The 24,338-nt window shown below is 44.3% G+C and overlaps 1 protein-coding gene across 4 annotated transcripts in view; it reads left to right on the forward strand.

The window, feature by feature from the left end:
• LOC141265871 (carbonic anhydrase 13-like) overlaps nucleotides 1-23,215 on the forward strand; it is a 78,904-nt gene extending 55,689 nt beyond the window's left edge. For all 4 annotated transcript variants that reach the window (XM_073679522.1, XM_073679524.1, XM_073679526.1 and 1 more), the window contains exons 2-7: nucleotides 1,087-1,292; nucleotides 5,558-5,676; nucleotides 7,491-7,586; nucleotides 14,703-14,765; nucleotides 18,533-18,688; nucleotides 22,854-23,215. In XM_073679522.1, the coding sequence (XP_073535623.1) occupies nucleotides 1,087-1,292; nucleotides 5,558-5,676; nucleotides 7,491-7,586; nucleotides 14,703-14,765; nucleotides 18,533-18,688; nucleotides 22,854-22,991 (778 nt within the window). In that variant the 3' untranslated portion in view covers nucleotides 22,992-23,215. The remainder of the gene's footprint in view (nucleotides 1-1,086; nucleotides 1,293-5,557; nucleotides 5,677-7,490; nucleotides 7,587-14,702; nucleotides 14,766-18,532; nucleotides 18,689-22,853) is intronic.
• Nucleotides 23,216-24,338: the final 1,123 nt, after the last annotated feature.

Consider the following 24,338-nt stretch of genomic DNA (forward strand, 5'->3'; position numbering starts at 1 on the left):
CCCATAGTCCTCCATACAGTACAGTGCCCTCCCCATAGTCTAGCATATATTATACTGCACTCCCATAGTCCTCCATAGTCCATACAGTATAATGCACTTCCCTTAGTCCTCAATACAGTGTAATGCACTCCCCATAGTCATCCATACAGCATACTGTGCTTCCTATAGTCCTTCATACAGTATAATGCGCTCCCCATAATCCTCCATACAGAATAATGCACTCCCCATAGTCCTCCATAGTCCATACAGTATACTGCACTCCCTATAGTCCTCCATAGTCCATACCATATAATGCATTCCCCACAGTCCTCTATAAAGTATTATGACCACCACAATATACTTGCTGATTTAAAAAAAAATACAATACTCCACTCTCCTCCTCATTCCCCCACTGCTCCCGTCTCTGCAGCGAGCGTTCTGAAGTGCCCGCACATCTCAGGGCAGTGGAGGCAGTGATGTCATCGCTCCCGCTGCGCTGAGATATGGACACACCCCCAACTGGTAAAACACTAGTGTCAATTTACTAATACATTTCTGGTAGGAATAACAGAGGAGTAACGGAGCTCAGAAACGATGCTCCAGGATTGTTATGGGAAGTGCAATCATTTAGTTAAACAGTCATGTCGGGAGAGCTGACAGGTCCTTAATGCCTCAGTTTCTGTGCTGATCTATGTCAGTAAGATATAAATAATTTCCCATACATCATTTATAAAGGCAAAAACATTTTCATGATAGTGCAAATGTCTAAGAAAATATTATTGATCTCCCTTAAGTATTTTGAGCAGATGACTGTGAGAATAGGCTTTGGAATGTATACTGAGCCGTGGAAACCGATTTCTTCCTTCTCATTGGATAACTACAAAATTCCACATGGTCCAAATTATTTTCACACAGTCATTACAGAGATCTTACTGGCAGTATTACTCAGATATTCAGCACACGGTGGAATATATATGCACTGCTCGTATTATCGTTCGATAAATCCAGATGGGGCTAAGGCATCATGGATGGACCAAGAATAATTGGCTGTAATCGCTACAAACGGAAAATGCATTGATAATCGTGTATTATGTTCATACTTTCCAGGAAAAAGCCAAAAATGGGCGTATCCACCTCGCGCAATGAACAATGCCGGCCTCGTCAGTCTCCAATTAATATTTATTCTCAAAAAGTCAGATATGACTCCTCGCTAAGACCTCTCTACATCTACTACGATCCTAAGTCGTCCCGAAGACTTGTTAATGTGGGTCACTGTTTTAATGTGGAGTTTGAAGACACCAATGATAAGTCAGGTATGTTACAAGCTAAATGACTGATCTATATGATTATGTAGGGACCTATGACAGACATAGACATAGTAGTCGTCACAGGTGGGGATGGAGTTGTGACACAGAAGACAAACAGAGGCCAACATCCAGCACAGACATGGACAGCCAGCATGTGCTACTGATGAAATACTACAATTGGTCACCTTCTTGAATACACTTCTACTTTTTATAAGACTTTATTATAAGTTCCCCTACTATAACTTGGAACAACAATTCAATGTTTAGCCCTTTTATGTATAAAATGCTACTATAAACCCTTTTTGTGAAGGATAATCTATGGCATTTCTGAGGAATAACCCTGGTATAACTAAAGAGGTATTCCCATCTCCAAGATCCTATTCCGAAATGTAGGTGGTGTAATAATAATAATATTAGCAAATACCTCCAATTAGAAATGTAGAATAGACCATCTGATTCGCTATGTCACTTACCCCATGTGCAGGGCATTGCAGTAGCTCATATAGCGACAGTCAGTTGTTATTAGACGGAACCATAGACACCTAAGCTACTACAATGCCCTGCACATGGGGTAAGTGACATAGCGAATCATAAGAACTATACTACATTTCTAATTGGAGATATTTGTTAATATTATTATTGCACCTACTACATATTGGGATAGGATCTTGGAGATGGGAATACCCCTTTAACTAAAGGGATTTTGTCAGTCCAAAATGATAGTATAAATTAAGCATATCGCTTTGTAGGAGATATTGCCCCTATAAAAAAAAATTGCACCTTTAGGCTATGTGCACATGGAATTAGAAGAATATTTTGAAGAGGGTTTGTTCCAATAGCTGCTTGAAAATAGCCCAATAAATGCTTGAAAGTCTGTTCCTATTCATTTTTGTTGAAAAACTACTTGCTGTTCCGCATTCAGTCTTCGGATCGCTTTTAATTAGCTTCAGGTTTTCAGAAATGCCGAGTGTTTAAAAGAAGTGAATTGACCATTCTTCAGGCGTTTCTGCTATGAAACCGCTGCATACTTTACAATAGAAGTCAATGGAAGGCCTACAAAACTGCCACAAAGAAGCCTGGGCATTTATTTTAGCGTATTCCAAGTGCTTTTGAGGCGTTTGTGCCTAGTATTTTATTAATTGTTTAGTGATTGAAAAAATACGTGAGAAAATCAGCCACAAAAATTGTTAAAAAACCTTAACAAAACTCGTACAGAAACACAGCATTTCCTGAAGTGAATTCTGCTTGAAAAACTCAAGTTTTTGACTTAAAAAAACCCTCTCTGTGTGCACATATACTAATTGTTGCCACTGTATTAGGGAAACTGAAGTGTAATCAGATATACTAATTAAGGTGCTTTATGCACTGTTCCACCCACTTGTTTTGCATGCCCCGCCTCTCTTACTGGTGATTGACAGCTTATGCTTGCCTAATCTTTCTCTGCAGACAGTGCTTGCTCCAGACAAGCCAGTGCTGTCAATTACCAGTGAGGGAGGTGGGGACATGCAAAACCAGTAGGCAAAACAGTGCACCGAGCCTCTTGGCCACACCAAGGATATGCCAGGCACCATAATTAGCTTTTCTGATGGAACTTCAGTCTCTGCAGAATGTAGGCAGTGATTAGAGCACTAAGGCCACATTCACACTTTAAGGGTAAGTGCCCACGTAGTGTTTTTGTAGCGTTTTTACGGCTGCGAAAACGCCGCGAAAACACTTGTAAAACAGTCTACCATGCAAAGCAATGTGAACTCGAATATGCTGTGCACATGATGTGCTAATTAGCGCACCGAATTCGCATTGCGTTACAAAACGCAGCATGACCATTTCTACCGCGGTTACGCTGCAAATTCACGGTCATTGAGGAACATTGAAATGCAGCAAACCTGCAGGTATATGTGGATTTGCTGCGTTTCAATTAAATTCAATGGCTGCGAATTTGCAGCGTAATCGCGGTGCGTGTGGTACCAGGATGAAGAGGAGACTACAACTCCTCTTCATCCCGGCTACCACGCGGTGAAAAAAAAGAAATAATAAAGTTAAAAATAAACAAAACCTATATATTCACCTCTCCGGCGGCCCCCAGTCTGCTCCCGGCGGCGTCCTCTCTGCTTGGCGTCCCGCAGTGTACTGCCAGGACCTGCGGTGACGTCATTTAGTCACCTGATGGTCTCGTGACCGCTGACGTCGGCGGGCAGGTGATGGTCACGTGACCATCAGCTGACTAAATAACGTCACCGCAGGTCCTGACAGTACACCGCGGGACGCCGAGGAGAGAGGATCGCCGCCGGGAGCAGACAGGGGGAGACCGGAGAGGTGAGTATAAAGGTTTTTTTTTATTTTTAACGTTTTAATTCTCTTTTTTTTACTATAGATGCTGCATTTAAAACATCAGTTGTTCACACATTATAAATCCATGCCAGTTGCATGATGCTCAAAATCGCTTGGAAAACTGCTTGAAAAAACGCATGCGAAAACGCTTCTCTCTGGCAGAAAAAACGCATGTAAATGTGCATGCGTTTTTTTCTGCCAGAGAGAGGCAAAAAAAATCTGCATCAAATCTGCTATGTGGGCACATAGACTTAGTATTTGGTCAGTATTTTACCTCAGTATATGTAATCCAAAACCAGGAGGGGGTGATAAATACAGAAGTGGTGACTCGTTTCTATTATACTTTTCCTCTGACTTTTCTACTCCTGGTTTTGGATTACAAATACTGAGGTAATAAACTGACCAAATACTGAATGTGTGAACTTGGCCTAAAGGTGAGAGTTTTATAGCGGTGACTGGTGAGGTCTTTTACAAGGCTGTGTGCTTAGTTTACACCTCCAGTTTGGGCTGACAGACTCCCTTGGAGTGTTGGAAACTGAATATGAATGGCAAGATTAGAGGGATATTAACCTCTTGTATAATTGTCCCATAGATACGGTTCCCGCCACTGAGTTTGGGGCTGCAGAAACCGTCTTACTCACTGTGCTAAGTTGTCTGTAACTCCCATAGAATTGAAGTGGGGTTCCAAAAAAATGGCCCCTGTCCTAGCGATAAATGCAGATTCCAAAACTGTGACCTATCAGATATTTATGGCGTATACTCTGGAGGGTCCACACTGTACTGCCGTATCGGTAGACATTTTTTATATTTCGATAAAAATCTTCTATGTGGAAGCATATAGTCTCCTAGAAGCATTCCCCCTGTAATACTTTGCAACGTAGCGCACCACGATTTTTCCATTGAATTCTCAGAAGAAATAATGTTTTGAGTGTGCCTCTGTAACATGGAAGACTTGGAGGTAAGTCTGTAGAATACACGGGGTGTTCTGTTTTACGACTTTTATTTTCACAGTACAGCAGTGATGCGGCCTCAATCTCGAACACCAAGGCTATGTTCACACGTTGCATTTTTGCTGGGGGGTTTTATACAAATTTTAAGCTGCGTTTTACAGTACCAGCAAAAGCTGTGAGATTTCAGAAATCTCATGCACGCACATCGTTTTTTTTTCCTGACTTATTTGGAAAACTGCTGCGTTTTTGCAAACTGCAGCATGTCACTTCTTTCTGCGTTTTTGCAGCAATTTTTCTCCCCTTAGGCCACGGCCCCACTATCAGTATTTGGTCAATATTCGGTCAGTATTTTTTTCAGGAGTGGGATCCAAAACCAGGAGTGGGTGATAAATGTAGAATTGGTGACTTGTTTCTATTATACCTTTTCTCTGATTGTTCCTCACCTGGTTTTGGCTCCCACTCCTGAGAAAAAATACTGACCGAATACTGACCAAATACTGATAGTGGGGCCGTGGCCTTACAAAGCAATGGGTAAGTGTAAAAATGCAGCAAAAATGCAGGTATCAGGTTTTTCTGTATGTTTCGTGCAGAAACCTAAGGGAGTTGCATCATCTTTTTTTGGGGGGACACTAAACTTTAGCAGCATGCACGAGACAATAAAAACGCAGCAACATAAGCAGCAAAAAAGGAGCAAAACCTGCTTTTTTCTTAGCTGCTTCTTTACTGCCAAGAGAGCCGGTTTTGCCTGCAGAAAAAAAATTATGAGATATTGTGGGCGCTGATTGTATTGACAAGTATGTCTAATAATGACTTGTTCTGTTATTTTAGGATTATTATGGGGTTTACCTTACAATGTCACCATTGCTACAGCATTATTCATAGTTAATACGCGCTGATCCTTGTTTTCATATGTTAACGCTACTAACAGTCATCCTTTTGGAGAAAGACACATTATTTTCCTGTGAGATTGACTGCAATCCCTTTGCGTTTTAGTTATAAGCGATGGACCATTGACTGGTTATTATCGCTTACGTCAGTTCCATTTTCACTGGGGCTCTTCTGACTGCGATGGCTCTGAGCATGTAATAGATGGACACGAATACCCAGCTGAGGTAAGGTGATATGGTCTCAGGAGAGAAAAAAAGACTAAGAAAAGGATTTGGCTTGACGACTGCCGATCAAATAATGTGGACAGTAGTGACGATTTCAGTTCTCCAATCCCCAAAATACTGCAATCCCCAAAACACCTGCAGGACCTGTACAATGCACTTGGTCTATTACATAGGAGGAAAGTGATGACAGATCTGCTTTCATCATGACCAGACCAGCATTTAATCGTTTTGCTTGATTTACCAGTAAAACATGTTTTAGACCACATAACTAGTAGACAAAACAAGAAAAAAACACACTTGACCTTGATTTTGTCCATAGATTCATTTAAGAGCAACATATTTCCCCAATAATCTAATTCTGAAAGGGAATCTGTCATCAGGTTTTTGCCACCTAATCTTGAAAGCAGCATAATGTAGAGGGATAGACCCTGATTCCAGTGATATGTCACTTACTGGGCTGCTTGCTGTAGCTTTGATAATCTCCTGCTGATAGATCAGTGATTTTATCACTAGAGGACTAGTAAAAATGCTGCCATGTAGTCCTTCATATTCATGAGCTCTATATAACCCCGCCCCACCACTAAATGGCCACTTTCTGCCTATGCACAGTGTACACAGAAAGCTGCCAATCAGTGGTATGGGCGGGGTTATGCAAAATTTAGCATTCAGAGAACTGGTAGATCTGCAGCAGATAAAACAGTGATTATATCAAAACTGCAGCAAGCAGTCCAGTAAGTGACACATCACTGGAATCAGAGTCTCTGCACTCTCATCATGTGGCTTGCAGATGGGGTAGCAAAAACTTGGTTACAGATTCCCTTTAAGACTGGCTCTTTTATGCTTACTTCAAGCTTTTGGGCATGACAGGCTCTCCTCATTTTTATATAAGCCTGATACATGTCTAATCAAAGAGAGATTCTGTATAGATATTCAGTGTCACTCAGGGTAAGTTCACACATAGTGTTTTTTTGCCATTCAAATCTGTAATGAATCCACAACAAAATCCACTGTATGTTAAACTCCTATGGCCTTTTTTCCGCTTTAGAATAGTTTTTTCCATCACTGAATTTAACCTAGAATAATAAACAAAACAAACGTCAGGGAGGAGGGGGATGACTTTTTCTTTTTTTTTCTGTCTCTCTGAGATTGTATTGCTGCAAGCAGTGTTGGACTGGGGTGCTAAGGGCCCACCAGTAACCCGCTCCAGGGCCCCACTTTTCAGCTTCATGCAAATGTGACATCATCCTCAATCACAAATTTATATAACAATGATCTGGGTAGATTGATAAATGAATAAGATGCTGGCTTTGTCTGTACATAGTGATTCAAGTATATTGTGCCAAGTACTGCTCATATAAGAGGTGGCCCACCGGAGGATTCTCCTGTGTTCCTGTGGGCCAGTCCAAGCCTGTCTGCAAGAGGGGAAGGGATTGAATGAGAGTATGGAACACTGCACTAATATGGCACCCAAAGGAGCGCAGAGACAGAGAGAGATGCCGATTCAAAAGACATATTGGTTGCTAGGGATATAATAACGGACTGATACAAAAGAGAGATTAATTGCTAGGGATACAATGTTTGTCAATCGCAAGGTTCTCAGGAAATACATTTCTAGCAACCAATCTTTCTACTCATAATGATAAAGCAATTCTAAAAAAAAAAGCTAAACATGCATCCAGTTATGGGGAACAATAATAATAACAATATTAGGTAAATTCCATTTAACCGTCTCTTTACATATATGTACTTTGTTAATTGTACTTGTAGAACGAGTAGATAGATGATTAAGTGTCAAATATTTTGTTTTTTTTAAGATGCACATAGTGCACTGGAATGCCCAGAAGTACCTATCCTTTGATGAGGCTGTGAAGCATCCTGACGGCTTGGCTGTATTAGGTGTGCTATTGAAGGTACGCTCTATATTTCCAACAAATGTCTTACCATGATAGTTTTACCTACATTTACTGATTTAATAATGTTGCTATTCTTATATGACTATATGTAACTACAAACCTATCAATTTCTCCTAAAATGAAAGCAAAATAATCCTGTAAACATGAAAACTTCAGATGTGGAATATCGTTAATTGCGTAACATGGCACATTTTCTATGCAGAAGTCTGTGAATCTTGGTTGATGCGGGGGCGGTAAAGAGTAGCTGCTCTAGTTATCGCCCTATTTTTTCAGAATGAAATGCAGCTAAAAATGGGGATCATAATTGTACAAGAGAGGAATTGAGAGGCCATTATTCAGTGGAGGCATCATACTGTGTGGCAGGCGCAATCTGGGGGCATCATACTGTGTGGGAGGGGCAATCTGGGGGCATCATACTGTGTGGCAGGGGCAATCTGGGGGCATCATACTGTGTGGGAGGGGCAATCTGGGGGCATCATACTGTGTGGCAGGGGCAATCTGGAGGCATCATACTGTGTGGGAGGGGCAATCTGGGGGCATCATACTGTGTGGGAGGGGCAATCTGGGGGCATCATACTGTGTGGCAGGGGCAATCTGGAGGCATCATACTGGGTGGGAGGGGCAATCTGGGGGCATCATACTGTGTGGGAGGGGCAATCTGGGGGCATCATACTGTGTGGGAGGGGAAATCTGGGGGCATCATACTGTGTGGGAGGGGCAATCTGGGGGCATCATACTGTGTGGGAGGGGCAATCTTGGGGCATCATAATGTGTGGGAGGGGCAATCTGGGGGCATCATACTTTGTGGGAGGGGCAATCTGGGGGCATCATACTGTGTGGGAGGGGCAATCTGGGGGCATCATACTGTGTGGGAGGGGCAATCTGGGGGCATCATACTGTGTGGGAGGGGCAATCTGGGGGCATCATACTGTGTGGGAGGGGCAATCTGGGGGCATCATACTGTGTGGCAGGGGCAATCTGGAGGCATCATACTGTGTGGGAGGGGCAATCTGGGGGCATCATACTGTGTGGGAGGGGCAATCTGGGGGCATCATACTGTGTGGGAGGGGAAATCTGGGGGCATCATACTGTGTGGGAGGGGCAATCTGGGGGCATCATACTGTGTGGGAGGGGCAATCTTGGGGCATCATAATGTGTGGGAGGGGCAATCTGGGGGCATCATACTTTGTGGGAGGGGCAATCTGGGGGCATCATACTGTGTGGGAGGGGCAATCTGGGGGCATCATACTGTGTGGGAGGGGCAATCTGGGGGCATCATACTGTGTGGGAGGGGCAATCTGGGGCATCATACTGTGTGGCAGGGGCAATCTGGGGGCATCATACTGTGTGGCAGGCGCAATCTGGAGGCATCATACTGTGTGGGAGGGGCAATCTGGGGGCACCATACTGTGTGGGAGGGGCAATCTGGGGGCATCATACTGTGTGGCAGGGGCAATCTGGAGGCATCATACTGTGTGGGAGGGGCAATATGGGGGCATCATACTGTGTGGGAGGGGAAATCTGGAGGCATCATACTGTGTGGGAGGGGCAATCTGGGGGCATCATACTGTGTGGGAGGGACAATCTGGGGGCATCATACTGTGTGGGAGGGGCAATCTGGGGGCATCATACTGTGTGGGAGGGGCAATCTGGGGGCATCATACTGTGTGGCAGGGGCAATCTGGGGCATCATACTGTGTGGGAGGGGCAATCTGGGGGCATCATACTGTGTGGGAGGGGCAATCTGGAGGCATCATACTGTGTGGGAGGGGCAATCTGGAGGCATCATACTGTGTAGGAGGGGTAATCTGGGGGCATCATACTGTGTAGGAGGGGTAATCTGGGGGCATCATACTGTGTGGGAGGGGCAATCTGGAGGCATCATATTGTGTGGGAGGGGCAATCTGGGGGCATCATACTGTGTGGGAGGGGCAATCTGGGGGCATCATACTGTGTGGGAGGGGCAATCTGAGGGCATCATACTGTGTCGGAGGGGTAATCTGGGGGCATCATACTGTGTGGGAGGGGCAATCTAGAGGCATCATACTGTGTGGGAGGGGCAATCTGGGGGCATCATACTGTGTGGGAGGGGCAATCTGAGGGCATCATGCTGTGTGGGAGGGGCAATCTGGGGGCATCATACTGTGTGGGAGTGGCAATCTGGGGGCATCATACTGTGTTGGAGGGGTAATCTGGGGGCATCATACTGTGTGGCAATGGCAATTGGGGCATCATACTGTGGAAGGGGCAATCTGGAGCATCATACTGTGTGGGAGGAGCACTGTGGGGCATTATATGGTGTAGGAGGGGCACTGTGGGGGAGAATGATAATGTGTGGGAGGGTTATACATTGTGTGTGGGGGGGGCATCTTTAGAGCATCATAATGTGTGGAGAGGAGTTGTAGGGGTGTCGCACTGCATGGGGACCATAAAAGACTAACAAACTCTGTGTAAAAACTAAAGGGCTTCACAAGGGACATTATATCTGTGAGGACGCACAAAGGGACAAGGCAGGGTTAGGGGTGTAGCTATTCTGTGCACACCCCTCTTTCTATCAGAGTTGGACGGAATGGCAGCTCTGGCTATTTTTCTTGTAACCTTGGCTCATATGAATGCCCCAGTTACAGTGGAAAACTGAGCAGTATTGAAAGACCTTTTATGACATGCTTTCATGGACTAACCTGGTTCCAAGCTTAGAACTGATTTACAGTATCAGAATTTATTGCATACATCTGTGGTGGGAAATAATGGCATCATCCTAAAAAATAAAAAAAAGTCTAATCTAATTTCTAATGTCTGGTATATTTAGATTAAGAATATCTCCAGGTTTAGGCGATGATTGTATTTTCTCTCATCCGAGAAAATCAGTCCGATTATGCCATTCACACTCTGATCATAGTTTGATCATAGTTTGATCATAGTGTGATCATAGTGTGATCATAGTGTGCTCCAATTTTCTCGGATGATGAGAAAATGGAAAAAAAAAATCTCCGTCTTCTCCATTCTGTCATCCCATAAAAATCAGACCACACTCTGATGTCATCCGAGCGCGGTACTATTTTCTCCATGGACTCATTGACTTGCATGGCCGAGTGCGATTCAAATATTGGATGCAAATCGTGCATTGGACATGTGCATGGCCCCATTGAATAGGTCAATCTGATGTTTTATCCCATCACTAGGACCGAAAAGACGGTCATCTGCATGAGCCCTTATTATAAGCAATGAGGTGGGATTAAGCTCTTCTAAAATAAAAATACCTAATGCTAGAAACAGAAAATATAGGGCAAGGCCAGCACTCCTAAGGTATTAAATTAACGTGTAGGTGCATGTACGTTGTGGGCACTCTGCAATTAACGGGTACGAGCATTCCAATATTGCTATACATGTAAGAAACGTGAGGAACTTGGTATATATTTTTGATCAAGAAGTACATAAGCCACCCACAAGTGACCAGGTGACCTCATTGGATGGACTTTAACTCTAGTGATCACCTCCATATGCCTGAAGGCCTCAAAGGAAGTGGGGAAGAGATCGAATCCAGCTTAGCTCTAATTAAAAACAGTCTGGGATAGATGGGTGGATAAAGGTGAACAGCCCTGTTTTTTCTGCATTGTTCATTGTGGGGTGCGGCAGCCCCCTTGGCCGTGCACAATCTTTCCCAGACTGTTTTGTTTAGAGCTGTGCCAGATCCTATCTCTTCCATTGTCATTGAGGTCTGATTGGGCACATAGAGAGGTGAGTCAATAGAGATATGGTCCAACCAGTTAGGTCACCCAGTCTGGTTTATACAGTTTTTCATCAAAAAATGGTGATGAAATGCATGTTCTTAGGTTCCTAAGCTCCAATCTTCGGATCACTTGGGATCTCAGCAGTCGGCCCCCCCTCATCTCCAGTCCCCCAGAAATCAGCAAGGTATTCCATGTCCAACTTGTTTTTTTGGGGGCGGGGAGGGGGGCAATAACCCTTTAAATCAGGGGTGGGCAATTAATTTTCCCGAGGGGCCACATGAGAGACCGTGACTGTTGGGGAGGGCCGAACCAATAGGCTGAAATTAATTCTGCTCAATATTAATATTAACATGAGCATGAGCCCCACACAGCCTCCCCATGTCCAGCATGAGCCCCACAAAGCCCCCCATGTCCAGCATGAGCCCCACACAGCCCCCCCATGTCCAGCATGAGCCCCACACAGCCCCCCATGTCCAGCATGAGCCCCACACAGCCCCCAAGTCCAGCATGAGCCCCACACAGCCCCCCCATGTCCAGCATGAGCCCCACACAGCCCCCCCCATGTCCAGTATGAGCCACACACAGTCCTCCCGTGTCCACCATGAGCTCCACACAGCCCCCCATGTCCAGCATGAGCCCCACACAGCCCTCCGGTGTCCAGCATGAGCCATACACAGCCCCCCATGTCTAGCATCAGCCCCACACAGCCTCCCATGTCCAGCATGAGCCCCACACAGCCCTCCCATGTCCAGCATGAGCCCCACAGAGTCCTCCCGTGTCCAGCATGAGCACCACACAGCTCTCCTGTGTCCACCATGAGCTCCACACAGCCCCCCCCATGTCCAGTATGAGCCACACACAGTCCTCCAGTGTCCAGCATGAGCACCACACAGCTCTCCTGTGTCCACCATGAGCTCCACACAGCCCCCCCATGTCCAGCATGAGCCCCACACAGCCCTCCGGTGTCCAGCATGAGCCATACACAGCCCCCCATGTCTAGCATCAGCCCCACACAGCCTCCCATGTCCAGCATGAGCCCCACACAGCCCTCCCATGTCCAGTATGTGCCCCACAGAGTCCTCCCGTGTCCAGCATGAGCACCACACAGCTTTCCTGTGTCCACCATGAGCCCCACACAGCCCCCTATGTCCAGCATGAGCCCCACACAGCCCTCCCGTGTCCAGCATGAGCCATACACAGCCCCCCATGTCCAGCATGAGCCCCACACAGCCCTCCCAAGTCCAGCATGTGCACCACCCACCCCCCCATGTCCAGTATGAGAGCTCGAGAGCCTCCTCATGTCCAGCATGACAGCCCTTCCAACTGTCCAGCATGACAGCCCCCCAGTGTCCAGCATTAAAGCCCCCCAGTGTCTAGCATTAAAGCCCCCCATGTCCAGCATGAGAGCCCCCCCTGTGTCCAGCCTGACAGCCCTCCCTAGTGTCCAGCATGAGAGCCCCTCTGTGTCCAGCATGACAACCCTCCCTAGTGTCCAGCATGAGAGCCCCCCTATGTCCAGCATGAGAGCCCCCATGTGTCCAGCATGACAGCCCTCCCTAGTGTCCAGCATGAGAGCCCCCCTGTGTCCAGCATGAGAGCCCCCCTGCGTCCAGCATGAGAGCCCCCCCTGTGTCCAGCATGAGACCCCCCTGTGTCCAGCATGACAGCCCTCCCTGTGTCCAGCATGAGAGTCCCCCCTGTGTCCAGCATGAGACCCCCCTGTGTCCAGCATGAGACCCCCCTGTGTGCAGCATGAGACCCCCCTGTGTCCAGCATGAGAGCCCCCCCTGTGTCCAGCATGAGAGACACCCCTGTGTCCAGCATGAGAGACCCCCCTGTGTCCAGCATGAGAGACCCCCCTGTGTCCAGCATGAGAGCCCCCCACTATGTCCAGCATGAGAGCCCCACTATGTACAGCATGAGAGCCCCCCTGTGTCCAGCATGAGAGCCCCCCCTGTGTCCAGCATTAAAGCATCTCTTGTGTCCAGCATTAAAGCCCCCCTGTGTCCAGCATCAAAGCAAAGCCGTCCCTGTGTCCAGCATATACTTACTTCACTCCCCGTTTCCCTACGCTCCTGTCTCTGATGCACTGACTCTACACAGTGTGCAGGCTGATGCCATTGTGTCAGCTGTTTCTAACGCTGATTGGTGGAAGAGGGAAGTGGCGGCCCCTCCTCCACCAATGCATTCACCGCGGATTGAGACCACGGATTGAGACAGCGGTGACGGTGTGCAGGCGGGCAGTGACGGCGAGCGGTGACGGCGTGCGGTGCAGTGCGGCCCGTGGGCCACTGTTATCAGCCCTTCGGCTGTCTCGGTCCGCGGGCCGGACTGGAACAGCCAGAGGGCCAGATGTGGCCCGCGGGCCGCACGTTGCCCAGATCTGCTTTAAATGAATATTTATTAATGAATTATTTAAGGACTTGTCCTCACTTGTTATCTTTGGGAGAAGCTGTAGTGATCAGAAATTTCCCCGGCCGCACACTGCGCCAGGCCAGTTATATGGGTGCCCATGTAATACACAGTGGCATTAGCCTCTCTTTTTAAGAACACCCTTCTCTGTAGTCTTCTGGTATTTCTGTGGGGATCACACGTTTCCTCTCAGCATGAACATTAACCAAGTACCTGGTAAGAAGTCAGATCTGTTAGGATTACATAAACTGTAAATGGCCTAAGTGGTTTACAGTCTAATTGAAAGACAAGCAATTTATTCATCAAGCTTTCTTCTGCCGTTAATAATTAATCTGCTCAGGCTAATAAGACCGATAAATAGCCCTCTTCATGGCCGCTCTCCCCGGACATTTCAGTGCATTTGATTCCAGGGCCTCTGTGTTTGTCGTGATGTTGGCCTCTGTGCTCACGTCCATTTGTCTTTTCTTCTGTAGCAACAGTCAAGTGGAATTTATGTCCAAAATGGATCCATTTGCTAACTGATGCAAACTGAAGCATAGGGACTTCATTGATTATTATGGGGTCTATCAGGTTTCAGTTATGTGTCTGGTTTTAGAATTGAAGAAAAGGTGCAGAGCAAAAGCTGACACCAAACAGAAACCAGACAGACCCCGTAATAATCAATGGTACCCCTATGCTACCATTTCATTCAAGTAGCAAATAGATCCATTTTGAGCACTAATTCCATTTGACTGTTCTCCATACGGGCATGTGAAAATTGGCCCCGAGGCCAAGTCCGCTATGTAAATGTATAGGTAGTTTAATTGCCAATTTGGAGGTGACAGACTCCCTTTAATGACCTGAGGTTTACCCAAGTAGTATCATTCATAATCTACACTGTATCATTGTAGATCAAAGGTTAGTTACCACTCACCTAGTTCTGAAAAATAACTATTATCTAAGTGCAATAAATAAAATAATTTCTTTACAGATTGGAGGGCCAAATCCAGTCATTCAAAATATCATTGATAATCTGGACCAGGTCAAAACAAAGGTATGTGCCAATTTATCTGTTAGCAGATAAGGAATGTCTTTATAAGGTATATTCAGACTATGAACTAAAGAAAAAGCTAAGTACAAAAGTCAACTGTATGTTCTGATCGGGAATAGCCTCAGTGTTTCTAATCATGATATTGCAGATCAAAAAGGAAGAAAGCTGCTACTCTACTGCCACCTATGGGAGGTGGCTACAATGCACAGTAGCTCACTGATTCCTTAGCCAGGTCAAGACTGAGTCACTTTCCCCATTCATAACACGTACTTTTTTTTTTTTGCATACATGCAGTTTTAAAGAGAACCAGTCAGCTCCTAAATTCCTCCTAAACCCCCAGCATAAGTTTGTCTAAGTCTATTCCTGGATTATGAGAAGGTCCTTTATCTGCCGTACAATTATTTCTAAAAAATCAAGTTATAAATTTGGATTGTGGTATGCAAGTTATCCAGGACTAGTCTGGTGGAGCATTAATGCCGCCCCCTGACTAATCCTGCCCTGGATCTTGTAATCAAGCTCAGAGATCTTGTAATCTCTCATGTATGAAAATGATGTTCTGCTTTCCTGTATACAATGAAGCCAGATATACTCTACCCACCTTCATCAGCGCACTGCCCTTGCCCTGGTAGGTCTCTCCCCAGCTTCATCAGTGCACTGCTCTTGCCCTGGTAGGTCTCTCCCCAGCTTCATCAGTGCACTGCTCTTGCCCTGGTAGGTCTCTCCCCAGCTTCATCAATGAACTGCTCTTGCCCAGATTGGTCTCACCCCCCACCTTCATCAGCGCACTGCGCTTGCCCAGGTTGGTCTCTCCTCAGCTTCATCAGTGCACTGCTCTTGCCCAGTTGATCTCACGCCCACCTTCATCAGCGCACTGCGCTTGCCCAGGTTGTTCTCCCCCAGCTTCATCAGCACACTGCCCTTGCCCAGGTAGGTAGTAGTGACACTGATCTTACTTTGCATCCAGTCACAGTGTAGTGAGATTGGTATAACTAATGCCACCCTGGGCATGAGCTGTATTCTTGGGACAGGAGGAAGAAGAGATGTTTTGAACCATGTACACAGCTCCTGTTCAGTCCTGTGTATACACAGATCAAGAAGGCAGAGAAGGTAATAAACCATCCCTGCTTTATTTACGACGAGTCCGGTCATCTCTGATAGCCGGCTTCCTGTTCCTACAGCTGAATGATCTTGTTTTAAAACGTCATTGCAGAGTCAGATCTGGACCAGTCCTATGTTTTAAGAGTTTTGGCTGTCCATAAGTAGTTTTCACGCTTGTCACGTGACTGGATGATTCAATTAAACCTGAGTATTTCCCAAAAGAAAGACACCCACCTGTAGACTACTATTTCCAGGTTTGTCCTAGAGTAAGGTCAGTACAGAGTAGGATACTGGTTGTCTGTCGGAGAGGCCTTGGATGGAGATGTGGGATTCTCTTTCTCCTCGTAGAGACAGCCAAGCTGGCATAGGCCAGACAATGTTTCTCTGGAAAAAGGTTTGCAAATTAGTCATCCTCTAATAGAAGGAAAGCTAGGACTCTTGTACCTCTCAACCTACTGTATTAATGTGTTTATTGACATGTACATCTGAAGTCCTACAAAGCATTTATTTGTATAAAAGCAAGACTTAGTAAATGATGGACTCTAAACAACTTAGGGGCCTTCGCCGGCCAGTCCTTTTTAGAGTCCTTCAAGTGCTCCACAGAAGCAAAACATAGAGCTTTGTGATGTTTTATATAATAATGACATAGACGATTCCAAAAAATATAGGTAACTATGTGCTTAGATAGCTGATGTTATTGCAGACATCCAGAAGAGGGTTAGGAGAAACTGGAGGAAAAGAAAGGAAACATTTTTCCATTTCAGCAAAACAACCTGTTAACTTGAATTGATGTCACTTCATCTGAAGCCATATTGTCATTTGTGCAAGAGTTTGAGCAAGCTAAACAGAAGCGTATGGCATATTGCTATTTGCTATGGGATATGATCATATTAAGATGAACCCCTCTCCCCCCTTCCTTCCTTTCACACAGAATTTCAGTAGGAAAAAGAGCTGACATTCTAAGCCTCCTTGATGTAGAATTGCACAGTGGACATAGGGAAGTGATAAATCTAATTAATATTTTGCTTGAAGTCCAGTCTCCAGGCAGCGCCCAGGTGACTGAAAGAGGTTATGTATTGTGAAAGACTGAGATCTATAGATTGGACAGGTAATTAGACAGGAAAGACCTGTTACATTTTGAAAGGAAGGGAAGCGAATGTCTAACACCTTTTAGAGATAGCTATTGTTCCCCAGGATGAGAGTCCTTCCATCAAAACATTGTTGGTAGCCACTAGGGCACCGGTGGAGAGTTATGAATATTGGGGTTTGTATAGGTCCGATATCGATGGGACATACATTTTCAGCTTCAGAGCTGTTATGCACTAAAGGCAGAGAGACCCAGCAAGACTGACACTAAACCAGCAAAGGCGCAGCCACAGACATATTTGGCACAAGCTTCCCAGGTAGGCGAGCTCTTGAGGGCATGGAGTACTCTCCACCAAGCTCACAGTAAATGGAAGGGGGTTTTTGGCAGACCACATCCCAGGCCAACTGTCGCCAACTTGCCTAGTCAAGAATTATGTTCTGCAAGAACCCCAGGAAGTGTAGCAAGAAGAGAGTAGAAGAAAACCCCTAGGAAAACACCGGAAAAGATAGCAACACCACTGCTAGCACTACTCCCCACCACAGCACATAAGAACTGCAATAAACAGCAAAGGCCGGAGCTGGGAGCAAGGTTAAATAGCCCGCCTAATGCTGAAGGAAATGATCAGGTGTTGAATACCTCCCAATCATTCCCAGACAACCACTCCCTGCTAACTTGCACAACTGAATGGACACAATCCCACCACTGCCCAGTGTTAGATACAGCAGCATTGTGCATTTCCTGGCACCCAGGCAACACAGTATCCCATGTTTCCCAGGTAGTGAGATCCATGGGAGACACGGCGCCCCACGTCTCTACACATCCTACTACTCCAGAACACAACACTTCATGAGATTGGGACAGTTTCCATGTGCATTTGTTAGCTCCGCCTCCAGGGTCAGGACAATGGCAGCGCTTGTGACTAGAGTAGTGTGGCACCTGACCCGATCTATTCCCATGTTCCCAGGTGCGAGCACAGAATCATTATTTCTAACAGTACCTCCCTCCTTAAGAGAGACCTCCAGGCTTTCACCACCCATCATGTTCGATGAAGCCTGGTTACAGGTTTCGCAGAACAATCGGTACTGGCAAACAGAGAATTCACATGAGCTGCACCAACAGCCTCTTCATGATCCAAAGGTTGGAGATTTTATGCACGGCTATGGGTTCACTGATTGTGGGTCCAAGGTTTTTTGATGAAAAAACACCATGACTAGAGCACACTGCTTTTTGGAAAAGAAACTCCTGGACCAAAAATAAGCAAAAATGAGGAAAAATTGCAGAAAAACATTGTACCGTGTTTCATATTGATCTGTTGAGATCTGGTGTCAGTATTTTGTTGCTGAAAAATAAACACTCTGAGGATAAATGCTGAAAAACTGCCATTTCTGAAAAATACAGTCTATGAAGGTACCCTTGAAGAAGCATTTTAATATAAGCGAAATGAAAAGTCTACTGTAAAGTATCAAAAAAACTTGAAATGTATATCTGTTACAAGAAGGTCTCCTATTATGAGCTTATAGCTTCATATGTATACATATATAATGTACATGATTCCTATTTTAACAATGACTTCTATATTTTCTAGGATAAAGAATGTCCCTTCACAAAATTCCATCTTTCAAGTTTGCTACCACATGACCGAAATTACTGGACGTATCAAGGGTCCCTGACAACAAGTCCTTACCTAGAATGTGTGACATGGATTATCTTCCAGGAAGCAATACCTATAAGCTCAGAACAGGTGTGTAAAAAAAACAAAAAACACCTAGTTGAAAAGAACCTGTCACCTGATTGGTATCACGGTATTGGCTGCATGAATTGGAGTCTGAGTCATGATTGCAGCTAAATATGTTATTTTCTCAAATGCTCCAGTATTTTAAAGCTCCCATCACTGGTAGAGATGATTGATAGGTCTCTCTCATAGCAAGAGACCTGACAATCATCTGCTGTGGGGGCGGTACTGGATTAGTCTAGTCTTTGGCTATGGTCCCTGGATGGTTCTTTAAAGTATACTACAGACATTTTTATTTTTACCCTATGAATTAAAATTTAGAACTTTTAAAAACGTCCAGCACATTTGATTCTCATAAAAACTTGAGCTGTTTTTCATCCTTTTTTACATCAGATAGACCGTTGACCGTGAAGATTGGCAGTAAACTGGCAAACCTATATATTGTTATGTTAAATTGTAGAACAGGATTAGATTATGGAATATTACTTTGCTGGTATTTGAATTTTCTTTCTTGTTTTATAAACTTTACAGTTCCTTTTGAAGGGGTTATATGAGAAGAAAAAGAAAAAAGATCTATAGTGCCATTCGTGTATAGGCTGTGTCTGGAATCGCAGCACAAGTCATTGCTTTAACTCACCTGAGATATGCAGTCGTCCCTTCATTATACATGTTTTTTGCAAGTTTCTTTATAGATCACTGTACTTTCAAGTAGCTTTTCAGAATAAGCTGTTGGTCATTATATGACCTACAGTGCTGGTCAAAAGTATTGGCACCCCTGCAATTCTGTCAGATAATACTCAGTTTCTTCCTGAAAATGATTGCAATCACAAATTCTTTGGTATTATTATCTTCATTTAATTTGTCTTCAATGAAAAAAACACAAAAAGAATTGTCCTAAAGCCAAACTGGATATAATTCCACACCAAACCTAAAAAAGGGGGTGGACAAAAGTATTGGCACCCTTTGAAAAATCATGTGATGCTTCTCTAATTCGTGTAATTAACAGCACCTGTAACTTACCTGTGGCACCTAACAGGTGTTGGCAATAACTAAATCACACTTGCAGCCAGTTAACATGGATTAAAGTTGACTCAACCTCTGTCCTGTGTCCTTGTGTGTACCACATTGAGCATGGAGAAAAGAAAGAAGACCAAAGAACTGTCTGAGGACTTGAGAAACCAAATTGTGAGGAAGCCTGAGCAATCTCAAGGCTACAAGTCCATCTCCAAAGACCTGAATGTTCCTGTGTCTTCCGTGCGCAGTGTCATCAAGAAGTTTAAAGCCCATGGCACTGTGGATAACCTCCCTAGATGTGGACGGAAAAGAAAAATTGATGAGGGATTTCAACGCAAGATTGTGCGGATGGCGGATAAAGAACCTCGACTAACATCCAAACAAGTTCAAGCTGCCCTGCAGTCCGAGGGTACAACAGTGTCAACCCGTACTATCCATCGGCGTCTGAATGAAACGGGACTGTATGGTAGGATACCCAGGAAGACCCCATTTCTTACCCCGAGACATAAAAAAGCCAGGCTGGAGTTTGCCAAAACTTACCTGAGAAAGCCTAAAACATTTTGGAAGAATGTTCTCTGGTCAGATGAGACAAAAGTAGAGCTTTTTCGGAAAAAGCATCAACATAGAGTGTACAGGAAAAAAAAAGAGGCATTCAAGGAAAAGAACACGGTCCCTACAGTCAAACATGGCGGAGGTTCCCTGATGTTTTGGGGTTGCTTTGCTGCCTCTGGCACTGGACTGCTTGACCTGTGCATGGCATTATGAAGTCTGAAGACTACCAACAAATTTTGCAGTGTGAGAAAGCTGGGTCTCCCTCAGAGGTCATGGGTCTTCCAGCAGGACAATGACCCAAAACACACTTCCAAAAGCACTATAAAATGGTTTGAGAGAAAGCACTGGAGACTTCTAAGGTGGTCAGCAATGAGTCCAGACCTGAATCCCATAGAACACCTGTGGAGAGATCTCAAAATGGCAGTTTGGAGAAGGCACCCTTAAAATATCAGGGACCTGGAGCAGTTTGCCAAAGAAGAATGGTCTACAATTCCAGCAGAGCATTGTAAGAAACTCATTGATGGTTACCGGAAGCGGTTTTTCGCAGTTATTTTGGCTAAAGGTTATGCAAACAAGTATTAGGCTGAGTGTGCCAATACTTTTGTCTGGCCCTTTTTTGGAGTTTTGTGTGAAATGATCAATGATTTGATTTTTGCTTCATTCTCTTTTGTGTTTTTTCCTTGCAAGCAAATTAAATGAAGAGAATAATACCAAAGAATTTGTGATTGCAATCATTTTCAGGAAGAAACCACCATCCGCACAATCTTGTGTTGAAATCTCTCGTCAATTTTTATTTTCCGTCCACATCTAAGGAGGTTAGCCACAGTGCCATGGGCTTTAAACTTCTTGATGACACTGCGCACGGAAGACACAGGAACATTCAGTTCTTTGGAGATGGACTTGTAGCCTTGAGATTGCTCATGCTTCCTCACAATTTGGTTTCTCAAGTCCTCAGACAGTTCTTTGGTCTTCTTTCTTTTCTCCATGCTCAATGTGGTACACACAAGGACACAGGACAGAGGTTGAGTCAACTTTAATCCATGTTAACTGGCTGCAAGTGTGATTTAGTTATTGCCAACACCTGTTAGGTGCCATAGGTAAGTTACAGGTGCTGTTAATTACACGAATTAGAGAAGCATTACATGATTTTTCAAAGGGTGCCAATACTTTTGTCCACCCCCTTTTTTAGGTTTGGTGTGGAATTATATCCAATTTGGCTTTAGGACAATTCTTTTTGTGTTTTTTTCATTGAAGACAAATTAAATGAAGATAATAATACCAAAGAATTTGTGATTGCAATCATTTTCAGGAAGAAACTGAGTATTATCTGACAGAATTGCAGGGGTGCCAATACTTTTGGCCAGCACTGTATAACCTTTATTTTCACTAGTTTTCCCCTCTGCAGTCTTGCTCTTCATTCCTTAGTTAGCACATGGAACTAGGAGAGGCATGGAGGAGATTATATATAAATACTGAGTGTAATGATGACATCCCTGCGTGCCTCCTCCCCTCCCCGGCAGGGACGCCGACATGCTCACCATCCTGGTCGCACTCCTGTTGCGGGCATTCGTCACAGTTCCCTGGTCTCCGTGCCTGCACAATCCTCGCAGGTCCCAGGCAAGCGTGCCTAATGTGCGCACACACACACTTCCTGCTTCTTAAAGGGGTAGTGCACACAGTCCTGAAATGTCCCCAGCCAATAGCTGGGTGGCATCTGGTATTTAAGGCACCCTCCCCTATAGGGAGGTGACTGTTCAATATCTAGGACTTTAGTTGTGTCTAGCTTGTCTTGAAGCTGCTAAGTTCGTTATCAGGTCTTGTCTGTCTGAATCTGTTTTCCCTGGGACTCTCTGGCTTGGACCTGAACTCTGAATCTGTTGTTTCTGAACCAGCACTTGTGATCCTGCACCCAAGTCTGCCCTATGCTCCTGAACTTATTCTGTCCAGAGGGGCAGGGAAGTAGGATCGAAGCCTGAGTTACCGGCAAGACAGGAAATGGTTAACATGAGGAATGGATGCTGTAAGGCTGGTAGAGAGAATGGATAATGGTTCATTCTGTCTACCAGCTGTACAGCATCCATTCCTCATGTTAACCAGTTCCTGTACGGCTGGTTACTCTGGCTCCGGTCCTGCTTCCCTGCCCCTCTGGGGTCAGCTATTGCAGCTCTGGGGTCTGTCCTGGAGAAGCACGTGGCGTCCACCTGAGTTCACGTCTAACTACACCATCAGGGGCTCTAGTGAAGAACCAGGCTCTCCCCGGACTGTGGCACCAAGGGTCCACGATCCATGCTCGAGCGTTACACTGAGCAGTGAAGATGTGAATCCAGCTCTGGAGTGAGGTAACAGACTTGTTAGAAAGCTTAGCATCTGACTCCTCACTTTGCCGACAGCTTGTCTTACCCTGAATAAGACGGAGTTGAGCTGCTTTTTTTCAGAGTGGATGGTGAGTTCAGGAGGCAAGCTGAGAGGGAAAGAAGAATTCTCTTAAGATATATCACAAAGTTTCTTATAATCATTTTCATTATTGGTTTATGTAAAAATTGTTGAGAGTATTGTTAATCAATGGCATATGTGTAATAAACTGTTTTATTTTTCATTTTGTCACTAGCTTCTCCATTTCCGGGGTTTACTATGTTCTTCAGACAAAGAAGCTCCAACTTTCATATTAGAAAATCACAGAGAACTTCAACCACTTGAAGCGAGAATTGTCAGATCTTCATGCAAAAATAAGACACCAAAACTTTAAATCTATATTTTTGACTTTATTTAATCTATGAACTTGGTCAGACAATATGATTTCACTGGAAAATATCCATTATATTTCGACTCTGTATATTAAAAATTACATGCACATTACTCATAGCAATTCCAAGGATCATGCTAATGCTTTCCCTGTATACAGTAAGTAATGTGCACAGTATAAATAGGCCTTAATATATTGATCTGCTGAATAAACTTTCATATATAAGATATTATTTTACAAGAGGAAGATCATTAAATATTGATTTAGCTGAGAATAGGTAGGAAGAATGAATAGATAAGTGACTACTATGCAATGTAAAGGAGAATTATCTCTGTAAACCAAACCTTGGCAACTACACAGGTTTCTATTCTGGGATATGGGCATATATGGAATTTCATTGCTAAAAATAGGGGATCAGACTAAGTGCTTTTATATAGGTTTCAGTACTCTAATGGATTCTAAAAATCGTAGCAATTTACAATTTTATGATGCATTAAATGAAAAACCTCATATGTTACAGAACCTCTGTTTTTCGAAGAAAGGGCGGTCAGAGCATCTGCCAGTCAATTATTGATGATTGTCATGAATGTCACCTTTTATGTTTTATGTTTCTCACTGATTGTACACCATAAACATTTTTTGCAGTCAGGATGGTTTGTGCAATGGAGTAGCATGTGAGTAACATAAGCAAATGGTCCACTGTGACAGCTATTGCTGCAGCTGAATGTAGGCCATGTTGAACCACAATATGCTCCTAGGTCTTTATAATCAGGTTTTGAAATACCCTTTTCCATGTCAAATTAAAATTTCTGACAGTAGAAACTTTGGTTGCAAAGAAAAACAAGCTTTTATTCCTTCATTTAGAACTATGAAATTAGTTTCTTTAGAGAAGAAGACAACTGGAATTCTAGTGCCAACTATTGGAGGTAGCAATCCTAAAAGTCAAATTTGACCCTTTAACCACTTCGCGCCAGAGCCTGTTTTTGCCTTCGTGACCGGGCCAATTTTTTCAATTCTGACCACTGTCACTTTATGAGGTAATTACTCTGGAACGCTTCAACGGATCCCCCTGATTCTGAGATTGTTTTTTTGTGACATATTGTACTTCATGATAGTGGTAAAATTTCTTTGATATCACTTGCGTTTGATTGTGAAAAAATCGGAAATTTGGCGAAAATTTTGCAATTTTCAAACTTTGAATTTTCATGCCCTTTAATCAGAGAGATATATCACACAAAATAGTTAATAAATAACATTGCCCACATGTCTACTTCACATCAGCACAATTTTGGAACCAAAATTTTTTTTTTGTTAGGAAGCTATAAGGGTTAAAAGTTGACCAGCGATTTC

This window comes from Phyllobates terribilis, unplaced genomic scaffold (genome assembly GCF_046119375.1).
Source record: "Phyllobates terribilis strain yellow unplaced genomic scaffold, ASM4611937v1 Scaffold_4__5_contigs__length_816908805, whole genome shotgun sequence".
NCBI lineage: Eukaryota > Metazoa > Chordata > Amphibia > Anura > Dendrobatidae > Phyllobates > Phyllobates terribilis.